Genomic DNA, 17,674 nt, shown 5'->3' on the forward strand with positions numbered 1-17,674 from the left:
ATCACTGGTATACGTTGTGAAATTTGTTGTTTTGTGGCAGCATTACAGTGCAAGATATAAAATAGACAACAAGAAATATGTATAAAAAAACAAGCGGTGCAAAAAGAGAACAAAAATAGTAAGATAATGTCCACGGGCTCATTTGCTGTCTCTTTTGACTCTATTTAAAATCAAGGATTAGTTCTACAGCAAGCAGATCTGTTGCCTCCATTCTCTCTGGGACATGGTGTCTGCATCTACATCAATGAAAGACCAGTTGTGTTGTACAAATTCTGAACTTAAAATCAACCCCCTCAGACTCGGCAGAGCTGGATCTGAGTCTGAGTGACAGGAGAATTATCCAATCATCTCTATTCTTTCTACAATTCACTCTGAATAATGACACATTGCAGTTGACAATGTTGCTATGATATTTATTTATTAAGATACTTTGATTAAATGAATTTTGATCAACGTACAGTGATTTTCAAGCATGCACAACTTTGTAAATAAACAACTTTACTTCAATTAAAATATCACACAAGCATGTTCTTATACACATAGTTTTTACACTATAGTAGCAAGCATCTTCTACATGTTGGTTCATTGCATAAAGGAAGAAGAGAAGGTGTGGTATTTGTTCTATTGGTGCATAAGTTAGCCAATCACAGCCTGGCTAAATTGCCCTCAGTACCCTGAGTGGTGTGTGTGTGTGTGTGTGTGTGTGTGTGTGTGTATGTGGCCATTGCGCATGTGCTTTAGGTCTGTGTACGTGCTTGTCTTTGTGTGAACGCGGACTGTGTATATATCCAAGTTGTGTATCAATCTACTACGTGGGTTTGGTATCTGTCAGAGTCAGGTCTACATGTGTATGCCTGATCTGTATGTGTCTGAGCTGTATAGATGCACCAGTCTGGACTTTGTATGGACGTCCCTTTAGAAAAGAGATGACGAAGAATTTCTTTAGCCAGAAGGTGGTTCGTTGCCACAGATGGCTGTGGAGGTCAAATCGTTGGCATATTTAAAGCAGAGGTTGATGGGTTCTTGATTAGTAAGGCTGTCAATGGTTATGGAAAGAAGCTAGGAGAACGGATGCTAGAGGCATAATAAATCAGCAATGATCGAATGGCAGAGCAGACTCAGATGGCCTAATACTGCTCATGTTCTCAACCTTGTTAGCACTGCAGTCATAAGGAACAACAAGCAAAATAACAGAGGATGGCTTTGCAAAAGTTAGTAAATGTCCAGAAGTAAATTTATAATCACGTATACAAAAATACCATCTCTCACACACATTCCTATACAGACTCAATTTCATACATACACTTAAAGACTAAATTAAAAATGCGCATTTTCAACAAATTCAGGACAAGTTAACTAACTCTGGAGGTGTAACCAGACCTGAAATGTAACTTCTGTCATTGGGAGTGGAACTTAAACCCGCAATCCTCAGAGCCAGGAACAACAAGAGTGAGACACCATTAAAGAAAGAATCTCCACTGAGACAAGTCTTGTCATTGGGTCTTGAACCATCCCTCTGATTACATTGTTTTATAAGTCTGATGAAACAAAACAGAGATTGCCATTATTTGTGTTGATCCAGTCCACATACAGTTAAGACCATCTTTACAGAGGTGAAAATTCCCTGTTCTTTGCCCTGGTCGCCTTGCCAGGAGAGACAGAGCCCTGAGGTTTCTCTGTCAGCAGGAAGGACTCAGGGGTGCCACTATCACAGTTTGGACTTTCCAGAATTTGGAATTCCAACTCTGTCTGTAAGGAGTTTCTATGTTCTCCCCGTGACTGCTAGAGTTTCCTCCGGGAGTGCCGGTTTCCTGCCACGGTCCAAAGACATACTGGTTAGTAGATTAATTGGTTACTGTAAATTGTCCTGTGATTAGGCTGGTGTTAAATAGATGGGTTGCTGAGCGATGCAGCTCGTAGGCTTGTTCCACGCTAATATCCAAATGAAACTAAATTTTAAAAATGGGAACAAAAGCCACAGTGTGGTCATCACCTACAGTGGCCCATAATAGTCTGTTGGACTGGCGCCCACTTATGTGGGGTGTGGAGAGGATGGGGCAAGGCTGAGGTATCTTACCATGACCCTGCACATACCACTCCCAGCAAGGGGAGCAAACTGCCTTGTTATTCAATCATTGGGTCTCAGCCAGCAGCAGAGAGACAAGTGGAGGCAGCAACATTCCCACCATCTCCATGGTTCTGAACTTCAGTTCTACTACCGTAGAACTCTAACTGGCTGGTTGCAGGGGCTCTGCTTGTCTGGAGCTGAGATCATGAGAGAAGACTGCTGGAATCCAAAAGTGTGTTGGATCAGCTATTTTCACCATGTAATTCATAGTCATAGAGTTCCTTACCAGGAGACCATTGTCATTGCAGACTGGTAATACTATTCCCTCCTTGCTGACAATCAACATAGATGCACCTCAGAGATGTGTGCTTATCCTACTGCTCTACTCTGTTATACAGTGTAGAAACAGGCTTTTGGCTAACTGGTCCATGCTGACTAAGATGTCTCCATCCAAGCTAGTCCCATTTGCCCATGTTTGCCCCATATCTCTCTAAAAATTTTCAATCCATATACCCATTCATCTATCTCTTAAAAGCTATCATAATGCATAACTCAACCACTTCCTCCAGCAGCTCCTGTCACACACTTATCACCATTTGAATGAAATGATTCCCTTAAGCTCCTATTAAATCTTTTCCCTCTTACCTTAAACCTTTTCACTCCAGTTCTTGAGATCCTAACCTGGGAAAAGGACAAGGCATTCACCCTTTCTATGCCCTTCTATTTTGCGCATCCCTGTAAGATCACCTCTCAGTCTCCTGTACTCCAAGGAGCAAAGTCCTAGCTGAACCAACCTCGTCCAATAACTCAGTTCCTTCAGTCCTAGCAACATCCTTGTAGATATTTTTTGTACTTTCTCCAGTTTAATAACATCTTTCCTCTCTCAGGGCAACCAAAACTGAACACTTTACTCCAAAGTGGCCTTACCAGTGCCCTGTACAACTGCGCTATTAGCTCCCAACTTTTGCACCCAGCACTCTGACTTATAAAGGCCAGCATGCCAAAAGTCCTCTTCGCAACCCTCTCTACCCATGACTCCACCATCAGAGAATCATTCAATATTCAAGTTTATTACCACATGTTCAGTATATCAAATAGTACGCTGAAATTCATTGTTTGCATTAACAACCAACACACCTGAAGTTGTGCTGGGGGCAGCCTGCAAGTGTTGTCACACATTCCAGTGCCAACATTGCATTGAACTGCCGCTGCTAAGTTAACAAATTTCATGTCACATGCCCGTGATAATAAACCTGATTCTGATTCTGACATAACATGTCCACAAGGACTCGGCAGAATAAAACAGAACACAACAAATAAAAGAGCTGCAATACCCTCTGACCCTTGCACATACACACTCCTTTAACTCCATGACAGGTCTCCAGTCTCCAGCTTCCAATGGACTTGGACTCGTCTACTTGCAGTCCAGGATCTCCCTGTTCTTCAACACTTCCCAGGGCCCCAGGGCCCTGCATACTCTGTAAAAATCCTACCTGGATTTGACTTTCCAAATTTCACTCCTCCAAATTCATCTCCATTTGCCATTCTGTGGTCTATTTACTCAGCTGGTCAAGATCCCCTTGTGATTTTTGACTATCTGCTTTATTGTCCACTATTTCACCTATTTTAGTATTATTTGCAAACTTACCAAATATGTCTTGTACATTCTTATCCAGATTGGGATCTAGATGACAAATAACAATGGGCCCAGTACCAGCCCTTTCTTTCTCCTTCACCAGGTGTGTAAAGAGAAACAGGTAACTTTTCGGATAGATGGCTTTCCACAGGAACAGTTCAGGTGCAAGATCATCAACCTGAATATTTCTCCTACAGATACAGCCTTTAGCATAAAAACTCCTTACCTCGTTTGTGTTCACCTCAGACTGTACGGTTTCAGTGGTGTAACTCTTGTGCTTACTGGTCACCCATTTCCGGAATTCACTAACCACCTTCAATGAGATGAGAGTAATTCAGCCAATTATTGCCTTTGAGAACACTTTCATCTGTTCAACATGCTGTGTCCAAAAGTCAGGAAAGAATTTAAATTTATGTAATAACCTCTTCTACAGGCATCTTCACTGATACTTCCTATTCAGTCGGTCAATTAGGGTTGGACTTTCTACCCTCAGCCTGCATGTGAACTATGCAAAGTCCCTTGGGGCTGTTGGATTGGGGTGTAGAATTGTTAACACAAGAAGTTCTGCAGATGCTGAAAATCAAGAACAATACACACACACACACACACACACACACACACACACACACACACAATGCTGGAGGAACTCAGCAGGTCAGGCGGCATCCACAGAAAAAATGCAGTCGACCTTTCTGGCCGACACCCTTCATCAGGACATCCCAACTGTAGAATTGTTAATTTTCTTGTAGTTTAATTTGTCTATTCTTACTTTTTTTTATTTAATCACCTAGGTACGTACATATATTTTTTCAGTGAAATTTCCAATAATCACTATACAGCTGATTTTGTATTTTTCTAGAAACTTCTTAGTTTTTAGCAGCAGGTGTTATGCCATACAAATCTGGATTATTTTAATAGATAATTCTTCTAATGGGGTTTAGAAAAATGAAGAGGGACATCAATGAAATCTACTGAATATTGGAAGACCCTGATAGAATGGACATGGAGAGGATGTTTTCAATAGTAGGAGAGCCTAGGACCAGAGGGCACAGTCTCAGAAAAGAAGGTCATCACTTTAGTACAGAGACAAGGAGGAATTTTTTAGCCAGAGGGTGGTGAATCTATGGAATTCTGTGCTACTGGCGACTGTCGAGGCCAAGTCATTTGGTATATTTAAAGAAGAGACTGATAGGTTCTTGATTAGTAAGGGTGTCAAAGGTCACATGGAGAAGGCAGGAGAATGGGGTTGAGATGGAAAATATATCAGCAATGATGGAATGAAGGAGCAGGTACGATGGGCCAGATAACCCAATTCTGCTCCTAACTCTGGTCTTATGGCATTATGCCGATGAACCTCCTCTGTACCCACTCCAGAGGAATCATACCCTTTCTAGATAGAGGTGACCAATACTGCACTCAGTATTCCTCATGCAACCTCACCAAAGATTTATACAGCTGTACGATAACTTCCATGCTTTTCTATTCTATGTCCTAAGGCTCGCATCCCATATATCTTCTTTACAACTTGTGTCATTACCTTCAAGGATCTATGGAGTTGTACACCAAGGTATCCCTGTCCCTCAATACTCCCTTAAAACCTGACATTCATTGTCAACGTCAAAGTCAAAGTAAATTTATAATCAAAGTATGTATATGTCACCACATGAGATTCATTTTCTTACCGATATTTACAGGAAATTAAAGAAATACCACAGAATTTATGAAAAAAGATGACGCATAAACACCAACAAACAACCAATGTGCAAAAGAAGACAAATTGTGCAGATAAAAAAATACTGAGAAACTGAGTTGTAGGGTCCTTGAAAGTGAGTCTGTAGGTTGTGGAATCGATTCAGAGTTGAGACGAGTGAAGCTATTTAGAAGCCTGATGATTGTAGAGTAGAGCTCTACACTTGACCTCATCTCTTCACACTCATCATCATTAAATTCTAACTTCCATGGCTCTGTGCATCTTACCTGTTGATCAAGGTCTGTCTGTAGCCCGAGACTGCCCTCCACTCTAACTACAATGCCAGATGGCAGTGGATTCTGAGTCTTTGAAAAACTTTAGGAAGATGTAGAGAGCTCTTGGATAGGAAAGGGGTTGAAAGGTCATCATGAGGAATAAAGATTTGAGGTCACATTCAGATCAGCCTGACCTTATTAAATAGCAGTGGAAACATGAAGGTCCACGTGCTGGATTCTTGCTCCCAATTCACAGTTCATTAAAAGATTATGTAAGCCTTCATTACAATGACAAGTGTGCAGAGAGTAGGACCAGAGGAGAATATGTTTCCGTAGGGAAGAGGTCCTTACCTGGCGATTGAAAACACAGTAAATAAGGAAAATGAATAGACCCTGGAAGCTGGCAAAAACAATAAATAAGTGGGCGAACACCGCAGTGCTCTCATCAACATAAAATATTCCAAAGATCCATGTGCATCCCAAAACAAATATCCGTGCGCCCGCCTTAATGGTTAGGGTTCTGTAGAAAAGAAGAAAAACAGACCATGTGAATGAAAGGCACGGGAATGAAGAAATGCATTTCATAGGGGATCTTTCATACCCTCAGCGTTTTCCCAGCAGCCAAAAGCATATTCTTAATGTGTTTATTGGATACATTGCTGGTCCCCCAGGCATCACTAGAAAGGACGTTGTTTATTGCATCAAAATTGCCCTTGAGAAGGTTGGTGGTGAACTGCCTCCTTGAAGTCCTGCTTCCCTTCTGGGTCAGGTACTCCCACAGGGAGGTGGATGAGTGAGTCCCAGAACTTAGACCCAGTTATGATAGAGGAATCAGAATCAGGTTTATTATCACCAGCATTTGTCGTGAAATTTGTTAACTTGTTCAATACAATATATGATAATAGAGAAAGAAAAAAAGTAAATATATATATGTATGTATATTAAATAGTTTAAAAATAGTATATAAAAAACATGAGGTAGTGTTCACGCGTTCAATGCCTATTTAAGAACTGTATGGCATATCAGAAAAAGCTGTTCCTGAATCGCAGAGTGTGAGCCTTGGGGCTTCTGTACCTCCTGCCTGATGGTAACAATGAGAAAAGGGCATGACCTGGGTAATGGGGGTCCTTAATAATGGACGTTGCCTTTCTGAGGCACTGCTCCTTGAAGATAGAAACATAGAAACATAGAAAATAGGTGCAGGAGTAGGCCATTCGGCCCTTCGAGCCTGCACCGCCATTCAGTACGATCATGGCTGATCATCCAACTCAGAACCCTGTACCTCCCTTCTCTCCATACCCCCTGATTCCTTTAGCCACAAGGGCCTTATCTAACTCCCTCTTAAATATAGCCAATGAACTGGCCTCCACTGTTTTCTGTGGTAGAGAATTCCACAGATTCACCGCTCTCTGTGTGAAGAAGTTTTTCCTAATCTTGGTCCTAAAAGGCTTCCCCTGTATCCTCAAACTGTGACCCCTCATTCTGGACTTCCCCAACATCGGAAACAATCTTCCTGCATCTAGCCTTTAGCATTTTATATGTTTCAATAAGATCCCCCCTCAATCTTCTAAATTCCAATGAGTATAAGCCTAGTCAATCCAGTCTTTCATCATATGAACATCTTGCCATCCCAGGAATCAATCTGGTGAACCTTCTTTGTACTCCCTCTATGGCAAGGATGTCTTTCCTCAGATTAGGGGACCAAAACTGCACACAATACTCCAGGTGTGGTCTCACCAAGGCCTTGTACAACTGCAGTAGTACCTCCCTGCTCCTGTACTCGAATCCTCTCGCTATAAATGCCAGCATACCATTCGCCTTTTTCACCGCCTGCTGTACTTGCATGCCCACTTTCAATGACTGGTGTATAATGACACCGAGGTCTCGTTGCACCTCCCCTTTTCCTAATCGGCCACCATTCAGATAATAATCTGTTTTCCTGTTTTTGCCACCAAAGTGGATAACCTCACATTTATCCACATTAAATTGCATCTTCCATGAATTTGCCCACTCACCCAACCTATCCAAGTCACCCTGCATCCTCTTAGCATCCTCTTAGCATCCTCCTCACAGCTAACACTGCCGCCCAGCTTCATGTCATCCGCAAACTTGGAGATGCTGCATTTAATTCCCTCATCCAAGTCATTAATATATATTGTAAACAACTGGGGTCCCAGCACTGAGCCTCGCGGTACCCCACTAGTCACTGCCTGCCATTCTGAAAAGGTCCCGTTTATTCCCACTCTTTGCTTCCTGTCTGCTAACCAATTCTCTATCCACATCAATACCATTCCCCCAATACTGTGTGCTTTAAGTTTGCACACTAATCTCCTGTGTGGGACTTTGTCAAAAGCCTTTTGAAAATCCAAATATACCACATCCACTGGTTCTCTCCTATCCACTCTCCTAGTTACATCCTCAAAAAATTCTATGAGATTCGTCAGACATGATTTTCCGTTCACAAATCCATGCTGACTTTGTCCGATGATTTCACCGCTTTCCAAATGTGCTGTTATCGCATCTTTGATAACTGACTCTAGCATTTTCCCCACCACCGATGTTAGGCTAACCGGTCTATAATTCCCCGGTTTCTCTCTCCCTCCTTTTTTAAAAAGATATCTGGGATACTACAGAGGCTAGTACCCAAGATGGAGCTAACTAATTTTATGACTTTCTATAGCTTCTTTCAGTCCTGTGCAGTAGATCCCCCCCCACCGCCCCCCGTACCAGACAGTGATGTAGTCTGTCAGAATGCTCTCCATGGTACATAGTATATTGCATAAAACAGAAGAAACAGAAATAGGTGTTGCTATTTAGCCCCTTAAGATCATAAGACATAGGAACAGAATTAGGCCATTCAGCCCATTGAGCCTGCTCTGTCATTCCATCATGGCTGACCCTGGATACCACTCAACCCCAAACACCTGCCTTCTCGCTATATCCTTTGATGCCCTGACCGATCGGGAAATGATCAACTTCCTCCTAAATCTATGCACCAACTTGGCCTCCACCGCAGTCTGTGGTAGAACATTCCACAGACTTACTACTGTCTGGCTACAAAGTTCCACCTTATCTCTGTTCTAAAGGGTCACCCCTCAATTTTGAGGCTGTGCCCTCTAGTTCTGGATACCCCCACCATTGGAAACATCCTCTCCACATCCACCCTATCTAATTCTTTCAACATTGAGTAGGTTTCAATGAAATCCCCACGCATTCTTATGAATTCCAGTGAGTACAGGCCCAAAGCTGCCAAATGCTGCTGATATGTTAACACCATTCCTGGTATCATCCTCATGAACCTCCTTTGGACTCTGTCCAAAGACAACACATCCATCTGCGAAATGGGGCCCAAAACTGTTGACAATATTTTAAATGTTGCCTGACTAGTGTCTTATAAAGGCTCAGCGTTATTTCCTTGCTTTTGTATTCTATTCCTCTTGAAATAAATGCCTACATTGCATTTGCCTTCTTTACCACAAACTCAACCTGTAAATTATCCTTCTGGGAGTCTTGCACAAGGACTCCTAAATCCCTCTGCACCTCTGATGTTTGAAGCTTCTCCCCATTTAGGTAATAGTCCACACTATTGTTCCTTTTACCAAAATGTATTATCATACATTTCCCAACACCGTATTCCATCTGCCACTTTTTGCCCATTCTTCCAATTTGTCTAAGCCCTACCATAATCGCATTGCTTCCTCAGCACTACCTACCCCTCCACCTATCTTCACCTAACTTTTCCACAAAACCATCAATTCCATTATCTAAATCATTGACAAACAATGTGAAAAGTAGCAGTCCCAATACTGACCCCTGAGGAACACCACTAGTCACTGGCAGCCAACCAGAAAAGGCCCCTTTTATTCCCACTCACTGCCTCCTGCCTGCCAGCCATTCCTCTATCTATGCCAGTAATTTTCCTGTAACGCCATAGAATTTTATCCTGTTAAGCAGTCTCATGTGTGGCACCTTATCAAATGCCTTCTAAAAATCCAAGTAATTGACATCCACTTTGCCAATTCTGCTTGTTACTTCCTCGAAGAATTCTAACAGATTTGTCAGGCAAGATTTCCCTTTGGAGAAACCATGTTGACTTTAACTTATTTTATCATTAGTCTCCAAGTATCTCAAAACCTTATCCTTAATAATAGACTCCAAAACTTTCCTAACCACTGAGGATAGGCTACTACTACTACGTCGACTCAGGCCTAGGGGGCCGGCATCAGGCACGATGACAGACTCTCTACTTCACCCTCTCCCTCATCGGTGTGTTCAGTTCATCTACATTAGTTGCGCCGCTGTCTTCTAGGAGCCTGTTAACCATAGTCTTGGGAGGGCGCGCAGGGTTCATCCTCTCGTGCTTGGGCTCCCATATGATGACTAGGCTGGCAGGTAACTCGGGGTGGCGTAGACAGTGCCCCGCTAGTTGCAGTCTTCTCGCCTCGATTTTAGTAGTGAGCATCGGTAGGTCGTCATAGAGCTCGACTTTCGTCATGTGCTGTTGCCAACTCACGTCAAGAGCCAACCGGAGCATTAGTGTATAGCAACAGTCTTGGTGAGTGTCCATGTCTCACATCCGTACGTGAGAATGGACTCTATGACTGCTATGAAGATCCTCTTTTTAAGCCTTCTGGTCGGGTTTGACTTCCAAATTTCCTTCATGTCGTTCATAGCCCTCCACGCCAGCACCTTCCATATGTTTATGTCCTTCTCCGAACTCATCATTCTTGACCCGAGGTATTTGAAGTCAAAGACTTTCTTAATGGTATCATTCTTTACAGTCTTGAGAGTACCTTTGTCGCAGTTAAATGCCATGTACTCTGTCTTTTTAGCATTTAGGTAAAGTCCAATTTTATTGCACTCAATTTCCACTTTCGTCAGTAGCTGCTGTGCTTCCTCCATCTGGTCAGAGAGCAGGACTATGTCATCTGCAAAATCGAGATCTGTAAGCGTAACTGGTCTGACCCTTCTGGTTCGCCCTGGTTTTATGGCAAAACCAAGCTTGTCATGATCTTTGGTAGTTTGACGCAGAGCGTAATCAAGGACGATTATAAAGATGTCGGGTGCCAGAGTGTCTTCTTGCAGCTCACCAGCTAGGAGCTCGAACACTGCTGTTTCTCCGTCTGCTGATACAACTTTTGCCATGGTTTTGGTATAGCTGGACTCTATTGCTCTCAGTAGACGGTCTGGCACTCCATAAGCTTTCAGGATCTTCAGCATTTTACCTCGGTGAATGGAGTCAAAAGCTTTGCGAAAATCAATGAAAGTAAGCACGGCTGGTCGGTTGTTCTTCTTGACTTCCTCGATGATTCTACAGACAGCAAGTATTTGCATTACTGTTGTGCGCTTCTGCCAAAAAGCATTCTGATTGAATCTTAGCTTAGGGTCAATGGTGGTGTGAACCCCGTTCAAGATCATCCGATTGTATAACTTTGCTAAGATGCAAGTCAAGCTGATACCATGGTAGTTATCTGTCTTCGTGAGGGATCCAGACTTGGGGACTGGGATAATATTTGAGAGGGACCACTATTCTGGTTTATCGCCTTCTGGTTTGCCGTATTACATATGTCCAGCAAGATGTCGTCCAGGTCGCAGTTCTTCAAGGCATCTGGTGGTATCCCATCTGGTCCAGCTCTCCTGCCCTGGTTGAGTGCATGTTTGGCTTTCTTCAGTTCCTCAATTGTGAAGGCCGTCACCGATGTCGACTTGCATTAGTATCGTGGGTATGTCCTCTTCTTCTTCCGTGATCATTGGAGGGCTTCCCAGCAGGTTCTAAAAGTGGGTAAACCATGTTTGGACACAGTCCTCTGCTGTTTTACCATTTATTTGACCTGATGGGGTCTTCTTCCGTCTGCTGATCTCGTTGACTAGGCGCCATGCTTCTCCATGCTGCTTGTCTTCATTAGCAGCCTCTACCTCTCTAATCCTCTCAGCTAGTTCCTCTTCCTTCAGTTGTTCATAGGTGGCAAAGAGATTCTTCTTTGCTGACTTGAACTTGTCTCTTAGCTCTTCTGTTTTGCTCCTTCTAAGTTCGGCATGAGGAGGTTAGGCTAACTGGCCTATTATTTTGCCTTCCTCCCTTCTTAAAAGCAGCAGTAACATTGGCAATCTTCCTGTCCTCCAGGATCATGCCAGAATCAAGTGATCCTTTAAAGTTCATGACCAATGTATCTATGTATCTTCAGTAACCTCTCTTAGATCTCTGGCATATAGTCCATCTGGCCCAGGTGACTTATCCACCTTAAGATCTTTGAGTTTGCCTAGCACTTTTCCCTTTGTAATAGCAATGGCACTCACTCCTGCACCATGATGCTCAAGAGCATCCTTTGTCTTCACTGCTGTCTACCAAAGTGAAGATAAATGCAAAATACCCATTAGGTTCATCTGCCATTTCTTTGTCCCCCATTACTACCTCACCAGCATCATTTTTGCAGTGATCAAATGTCAACTCACACCTTCCTTTTCCTCTTTATATAACTGAAAAAACTTTGGGTATTCTGCTTTATATTATTGGCTAGTTTGCACTCATATTTCATCTTTTCCCTTCTTATAGTTTTTTTTGTTGCCTTTTGTTGGATTTTAAAAGCTTCCCAATCATCCAACTTTCCACTCACTTTTGCTACCTTATATGCCCTTTCCTTGGCTTTTATGTAGTCCTTAACCTCTTTTGTCAGCCACGGTTGCCTACCCCTGCGATTTGGATTCTTCCTCTGTGGGACATATCTATTCTGCACCTTGTGAACTATTGCCAGAAACTTCAGCTACCTCTGCTCTGTCATCATTCCAGCCAGTATCCCCCTCCATCCACCGGGGAAGCTTCTCCCTCATGCCTCTGTAATTCCCTGTATTCCACTGCGATATAGATACATGTAAATTATGCTGTTCCCTCTTAAACTGCAGAATGAATTCAATCATAGTATGATCACTGTCTCCTAGGCGTTTCTTTATGTGAAGCTCCCTAATAAGATCTGGGTTATTACTCAACACCCAATATAAGATGGCCTTTCCTCAAGTAGGCTCAAGCACAAGCTGCTCTAAAAAGCCATCTCATAGGCATTCAACAAATTCCATCACTTGCGATCCAACACCAACCTGATTTTCCCAATCCCCTTGCATATTGAAGTCCCCCATTACAATTGTGACATTACCCTTATTACGTGTCTTTTTCAGTTCCCTTTGCAATCTGAACCCCACATCTTGGCTACTATCCGGAGGCCTATATACGATCCCCATAATGGTTTTTTTTAGCATACAATCTTTTAACTCCACCCACAAAGATTCAACATTCTTTGACCCTATGTCTCCTCTTTCTAAAGATGTAATTACATGTCTTACCAACAGAGCCACATCACCGCTGCCTTCCTGCCTGTCCTTCCAACAAAAAGTATATCCTTTGATATTAAGCTCCCAATTATGGCCTTCTTTCAGCCAGGACTCAGTGATGCCCACAACATCATACCAACCAATCTCTAATTGCGTCATGAGTTCGTCCACCTTATTCTGAATTCTATGTGCATTTAAGTATAGCACCTTCAGTCCTGCATTCCTCACCCTTTTGAATTTTGCCTCTGTGGTACAATTTAACTCTTTGCTCTGTCTGAATTTGTACCCAATCATTGGCTTGTCCTTCGTTACATTCATGTTACATCCATTATCTAACTGTAAACCTACCAGCTCATCCTCAGCTCTGTCATCCTGGTTCCCATCCCACTGTTATATTAGTTTAAACCACTCCCTTGATCCAGCTCAGTCATTTGTAAAGATCATGCACAGTCCAATCTTGCCTTTCGTACTCCCCCAAACCCCTCGACTCTTTCATAATTCAAACGTCTGTCAACTTCTGTCTTGAAATATTTAATATCTCCACCTCCACACTGTTCTGGGGAATAGATTCACACTTTACCAAGTGAAGAAGTCCCTCCTCATTCCATTCTGAAAGGGGTCACCACTTACGCTGAAACTAGATGGCCCCAGTGGGAGAGCGTCATCTTAACACCTACCTTCTCAATCTCCTTCAGAATGTTTTACGTTACAAAGAGCCCCCTCTCACCCTATAAACTCAAGTGACCGAATATCGAAACTACTCAAACATCCTTCAAACATCGCCCCATCCTGCCTAGGAATTAACTTGATGAACCTGTTCTGCAGGGCACAGCAATCAATTTGCTTCCTGCAAGCTCCCACAAACAGTAACACAAGAAGGGTTCAGATCATCAGGTCATATTGATGTTTGATTAAGCTGACTTTTTATTTTCTTGAAGAATCCAGAGGCCAGGAGTTGGGTTTGGCTTGCCTGGTGTGTCAGACACTTAGGATAGGCCAATAGTCCTTAACCTGTGAAATTCCTTCAATGGTGGTTAACAGGTTTAAACGCACTGACTGATAGGATCCCATGTTCATGGAGCTTGGGGAGACAGGGTTAGAGATGCATCAATGGTATTCAGGGTGACTGATGGATTTGGCTGTGAGGCTGCCATTCACCCTCAGGCCCCATGACCTAGACCAGGCTGCTCAGAATCACCTCCTCCGTCCATGCAGCTCTGTCCCCAGAATGAGTACTTCTGTTGGAGAGCAATGTTCAAGTGCCTTCTGAAAACCCTCTGCCCCCCGCTTCTTTACTTTACTTGAGATTCCCTTCATAACACCATATTGCCTCTGCTTGCTCTCTCTCAGAATTTAGAAGTACCATCTTAATGGGACCTTAGTGATGGATCCCAGCTTTTGGTGAGACTGTCAGACTTATATTGTCTGTGAATCTGTTCCTGGCAGTGGGACCAGAGGAAGAGTGGCATTATTACAGCCAATCCTGATGATACCCTTACTCAGCATGGACACAAGTACATTCCTCTTGGGCAGCCTTTGGCCCAAGCTCTGGCCAGCTCCCTCCCCACTTCCACTGTTAACACCAGCAGAGAGCAGCACCATGGACAGAGACACTCCCTGGGACCCAGCTCACTCTCAGCCCACTCACTCACCAGGGATCCATTGCAAAAAAAAAGTTCTAATATAAAATACAGAGCTCATTTGCTCCAATAGAACAGCAAATATGGTATATGTCAGTGATAATAAACCTTGATTCTGAGATGTGGGGTACGTACATGGATAGGGTGACAGGGGCATCCCCTCCCTATAATTATCTCGAGCAGGGGTTCCCAGCCCAAGGACCGCTCGAGGTTCTAGAGTGATGTGTGTAAAGTGAGGTTGTTGATGCAAGTGCATATATTTACCCTGGAGTGTCAGATACACCCGACAGAATTGGCACCTTCCGGCATGGGTCGAGCACCATGGGCTGGAAGTCAGAGTGTCTCTGTGTTCTGCCAGGTCATGAACAACAGCACCTTCTGGGAAAGAATTGTGCCCCATGTGAAGGACCAGAGAGGCTGGATGGTGCCGGACACTTAAAACATAGGCCAGAGAACAGCACAGCGCAGTCTGGGCCCCTCTGCCCACAGTGTTGTGCTGACTTTTTAACGAAATCCAAGATTACTGTAAGTTAAACTTCCCTTCAACTTTCCTTTCATCCATGATTCATAAGAGTCTCTTCCTGTAAATATCCTTATTGCACCTGCCTCCACCACCAAACCCTGTAATGTATGCCAGGCACTTACTATCTGTGTTAAAAAAAAACCTACCTCTGAAATCCCCCCCATCTTACTCCAGTCACCTCAAAATTGTGTCCTCTCATATCAGCGATTGTGGCCCTGGGAGAAAGGAGCTGGCTGTCCATTCTATCTACAGGTACAGTATGTCTCTCATCATCTTTACAACCCATCAAGTCACTTACTTGGTTTCTTTCAGCTTCGATATTTCCTTGTTGCGTGAGTCAAAATGGTATTTCAGTAGGTAGAGGGTCCAGAATAATAGGGAAGAGTTGACCTGGAAAGAGAAAGAGAGAGACAGAGAGAGAGAGATGGTGAGAAAGAGGGAGAGATGGGGAGAAGGGGAGAGGGGGAGAGAAAGGAGAGAGAGTGGAAGAATGGGAGAGAGACAGAGAGAAGGAGAGAGAGGGAGAGAGGTAGTGGGAGAAAGGGAGCGAGGGAGGAAGGGAGAGGGAGAGAGAGACAGAGAAAGAAGAGAGCGGCAGAGAGAGACAGAAAGGAGAGAGAGGGAGAGGGAGGAAGAGGGAGAGATGGAGTGTGGGAGCAAGACAGGGAAAGAGAGGAGGGGAGAGTGCGAGGGAGAGGGAGAGTGAGGGGAGGGAGGGAGAGAGGGAATGGGAGAGTGCGAGGGAGAGAGTGTGAGGGAAAGAGAGGGAGAGAGAGAATGGGAGAGAAAGGAGAGAAGTAGTGAGAGAGAGTGAGAGGGAGAATGGGAGGTGGAGAGGGAGGGAAGAAAGAGGGAGGGAGAATGAGGTAGAAAGGGAGAAAAGAAAGGTGGGGGGGCGAGAAAAGCAGAGAAAGGGAGAGCGACAGAGAGAGAGGGAGAGAGAGGGTGGAACAGGGGGAGATAGGGAAAGAGAGAGGGAAGGAGGGGGAGAGAGAGGGGAAAAAGAAAGACAAAGAAGGGGAGAGGATGAGAGAGGGAGAGAGGAGAGACAAGGAGAGAGTAGGGGAGAGAAAGGGAGGGAAGAGAGTGGCAGAGAGAGAGAGAGAGTGAGATAGAATGGGAGAGGAAGTGAGACCGGGAGGAAGAGAGGGACAGAGAAAGCGAGAGAGGGTGTGAAGGAGAGAGACAGAGGGAGAAGGGGAGAGAGGAAGTGAGAAAAGGAGAAAGAGACGGAGAGAGAGAGAGAGCGAGATGGAGAGAGGGAGAGAGTGTGAGAGCGAGGAAGGAGAGGGAGAGGGAAAATGGGAGGGGAGAGAGAGACAGAAAGGGAGTGGGTGAGAGAGGGGAGGAAGATAGAGATAGAGGGAGAGAGAGAGAGAGGGACAGAGAGAGGGAGAGAGTGTGCAAGGGTGGAGGAGAGTGAGTGAAGGAGAGGGAGAGAGAGTACGAGGGAGCAGGAGACCGAGAGACAGAAAGGGCAAGAGATGGATGGAGACAGAGGGAGAGAGGGAGAGAGAGGAACAGAGAGAGGGGGAGCAAGGGAGAGAGAGTGAAAGAAAGGGAAAGAAGGGAGAGAGTGAGGGAAAGGGAGAGAGAGGAAGAGAGAGAGGAGAAAGAGTGAGAGATAGGGAGGGATAGGGAGGGAGAGAGGGAGGTAGAGGGAGACAGAGAGAGGGGTGGAGAGAGAGAGGGATAGAGATCAAGACAGAGAGGGAGAGAGAGTGCGCGAGAGAGGGAATGAGAGGGAGATAGAGTAAGAGAGAAAGATGAAGAGCGAAGTATAGAGAGAGGGAAAGTGAGATCAGAAAGGTGAGAGAGGGAGAGTGAGGATGAGAAGGAGGGAGAGCGAGAGAGGGAGAGAGAGGAGGAGAAGAGAAACAGAAATGGATAGGGGAATAGTGGGGTAGGGAAAGTGGGAATCAAAGGAAGAGAAGGAGATAGACAGGGAGAGAGGGAGAAAGAGGGAGAGGGAGAGAGTGAGAGAGCAAAAGGGAGCGAGGGAGGAAGAGAGAGAGAGTGAGAGAGAGACAGAGAGGGAGACAGAAGGAGAGAGAGAGTGCCAGACAGAGATAGAGAGATGGAAAGATAGGAAGCAAGGGAGAGGAAAAGAGAGTGGGAGCGAGAGGTAGAAGGGAGGGGGGAGAGAGAAGAAGAGAGGCAGAGTGAGAGGGAGAGAGAGCAAAGAGAGGAACAGAGAGGGGGAGAGAGAGAGGGAGGGAGAGATAGAGAGAGAGAGGGCGAGGTAGAGAAGGACAGAGGGAGAAAGTGAGGGAGATAGATATGGAGAGTGGATTGGAGATAGAGAGAGAGACAGAGAGACGGTGAGCAAGGGAGATAGAGAGGAAGTGAGAGGGAGAGAGAGGGAGACAGTGAGGTAGAGAGGAGACAGAGAGAGAGATAGAAAGGGAGAGGGAGAGATGGGATAGAGTGAGAGAGATTGACAGTGCGGGACAGAGGGGGAGAGAGGGAGAGTGAGAGAAATTGAAGATGAGGGACAGAGAGAGAGAGGGAGAGGGAGA

General features: G+C 44.5%; 1 protein-coding gene across 2 annotated transcripts in view; it reads right to left on the reverse strand.

The window, feature by feature from the left end:
- Positions 1-417: 417 nt before the first annotated feature.
- LOC140191052 (adhesion G protein-coupled receptor E3-like) overlaps positions 418-17,674 on the reverse strand; it is an 87,658-nt gene continuing 70,401 nt past the window's right edge. Inside the window, exons 14-17 of one of the 2 annotated variants that reach the window (XM_072248123.1) lie at positions 15,454-15,545; positions 6,021-6,189; positions 3,931-4,017; positions 418-1,538 (exon numbers count right to left, since the gene is read on the reverse strand). In XM_072248123.1, coding sequence (XP_072104224.1) covers positions 1,521-1,538; positions 3,931-4,017; positions 6,021-6,189; positions 15,454-15,545 — 366 coding nt within the window. In that variant the 3' untranslated portion in view covers positions 418-1,520. Of the gene's footprint in view, positions 1,539-3,930; positions 4,018-6,020; positions 6,190-15,453; positions 15,546-17,674 lie in introns of those variants that run through there. The other variant, XM_072248124.1, reaches the window with a different exon arrangement.

The sequence above is a fragment of the Mobula birostris genome, chromosome 32, assembly GCF_030028105.1.
Source record: "Mobula birostris isolate sMobBir1 chromosome 32, sMobBir1.hap1, whole genome shotgun sequence".
Taxonomy (NCBI): domain Eukaryota; kingdom Metazoa; phylum Chordata; class Chondrichthyes; order Myliobatiformes; family Myliobatidae; genus Mobula; species Mobula birostris.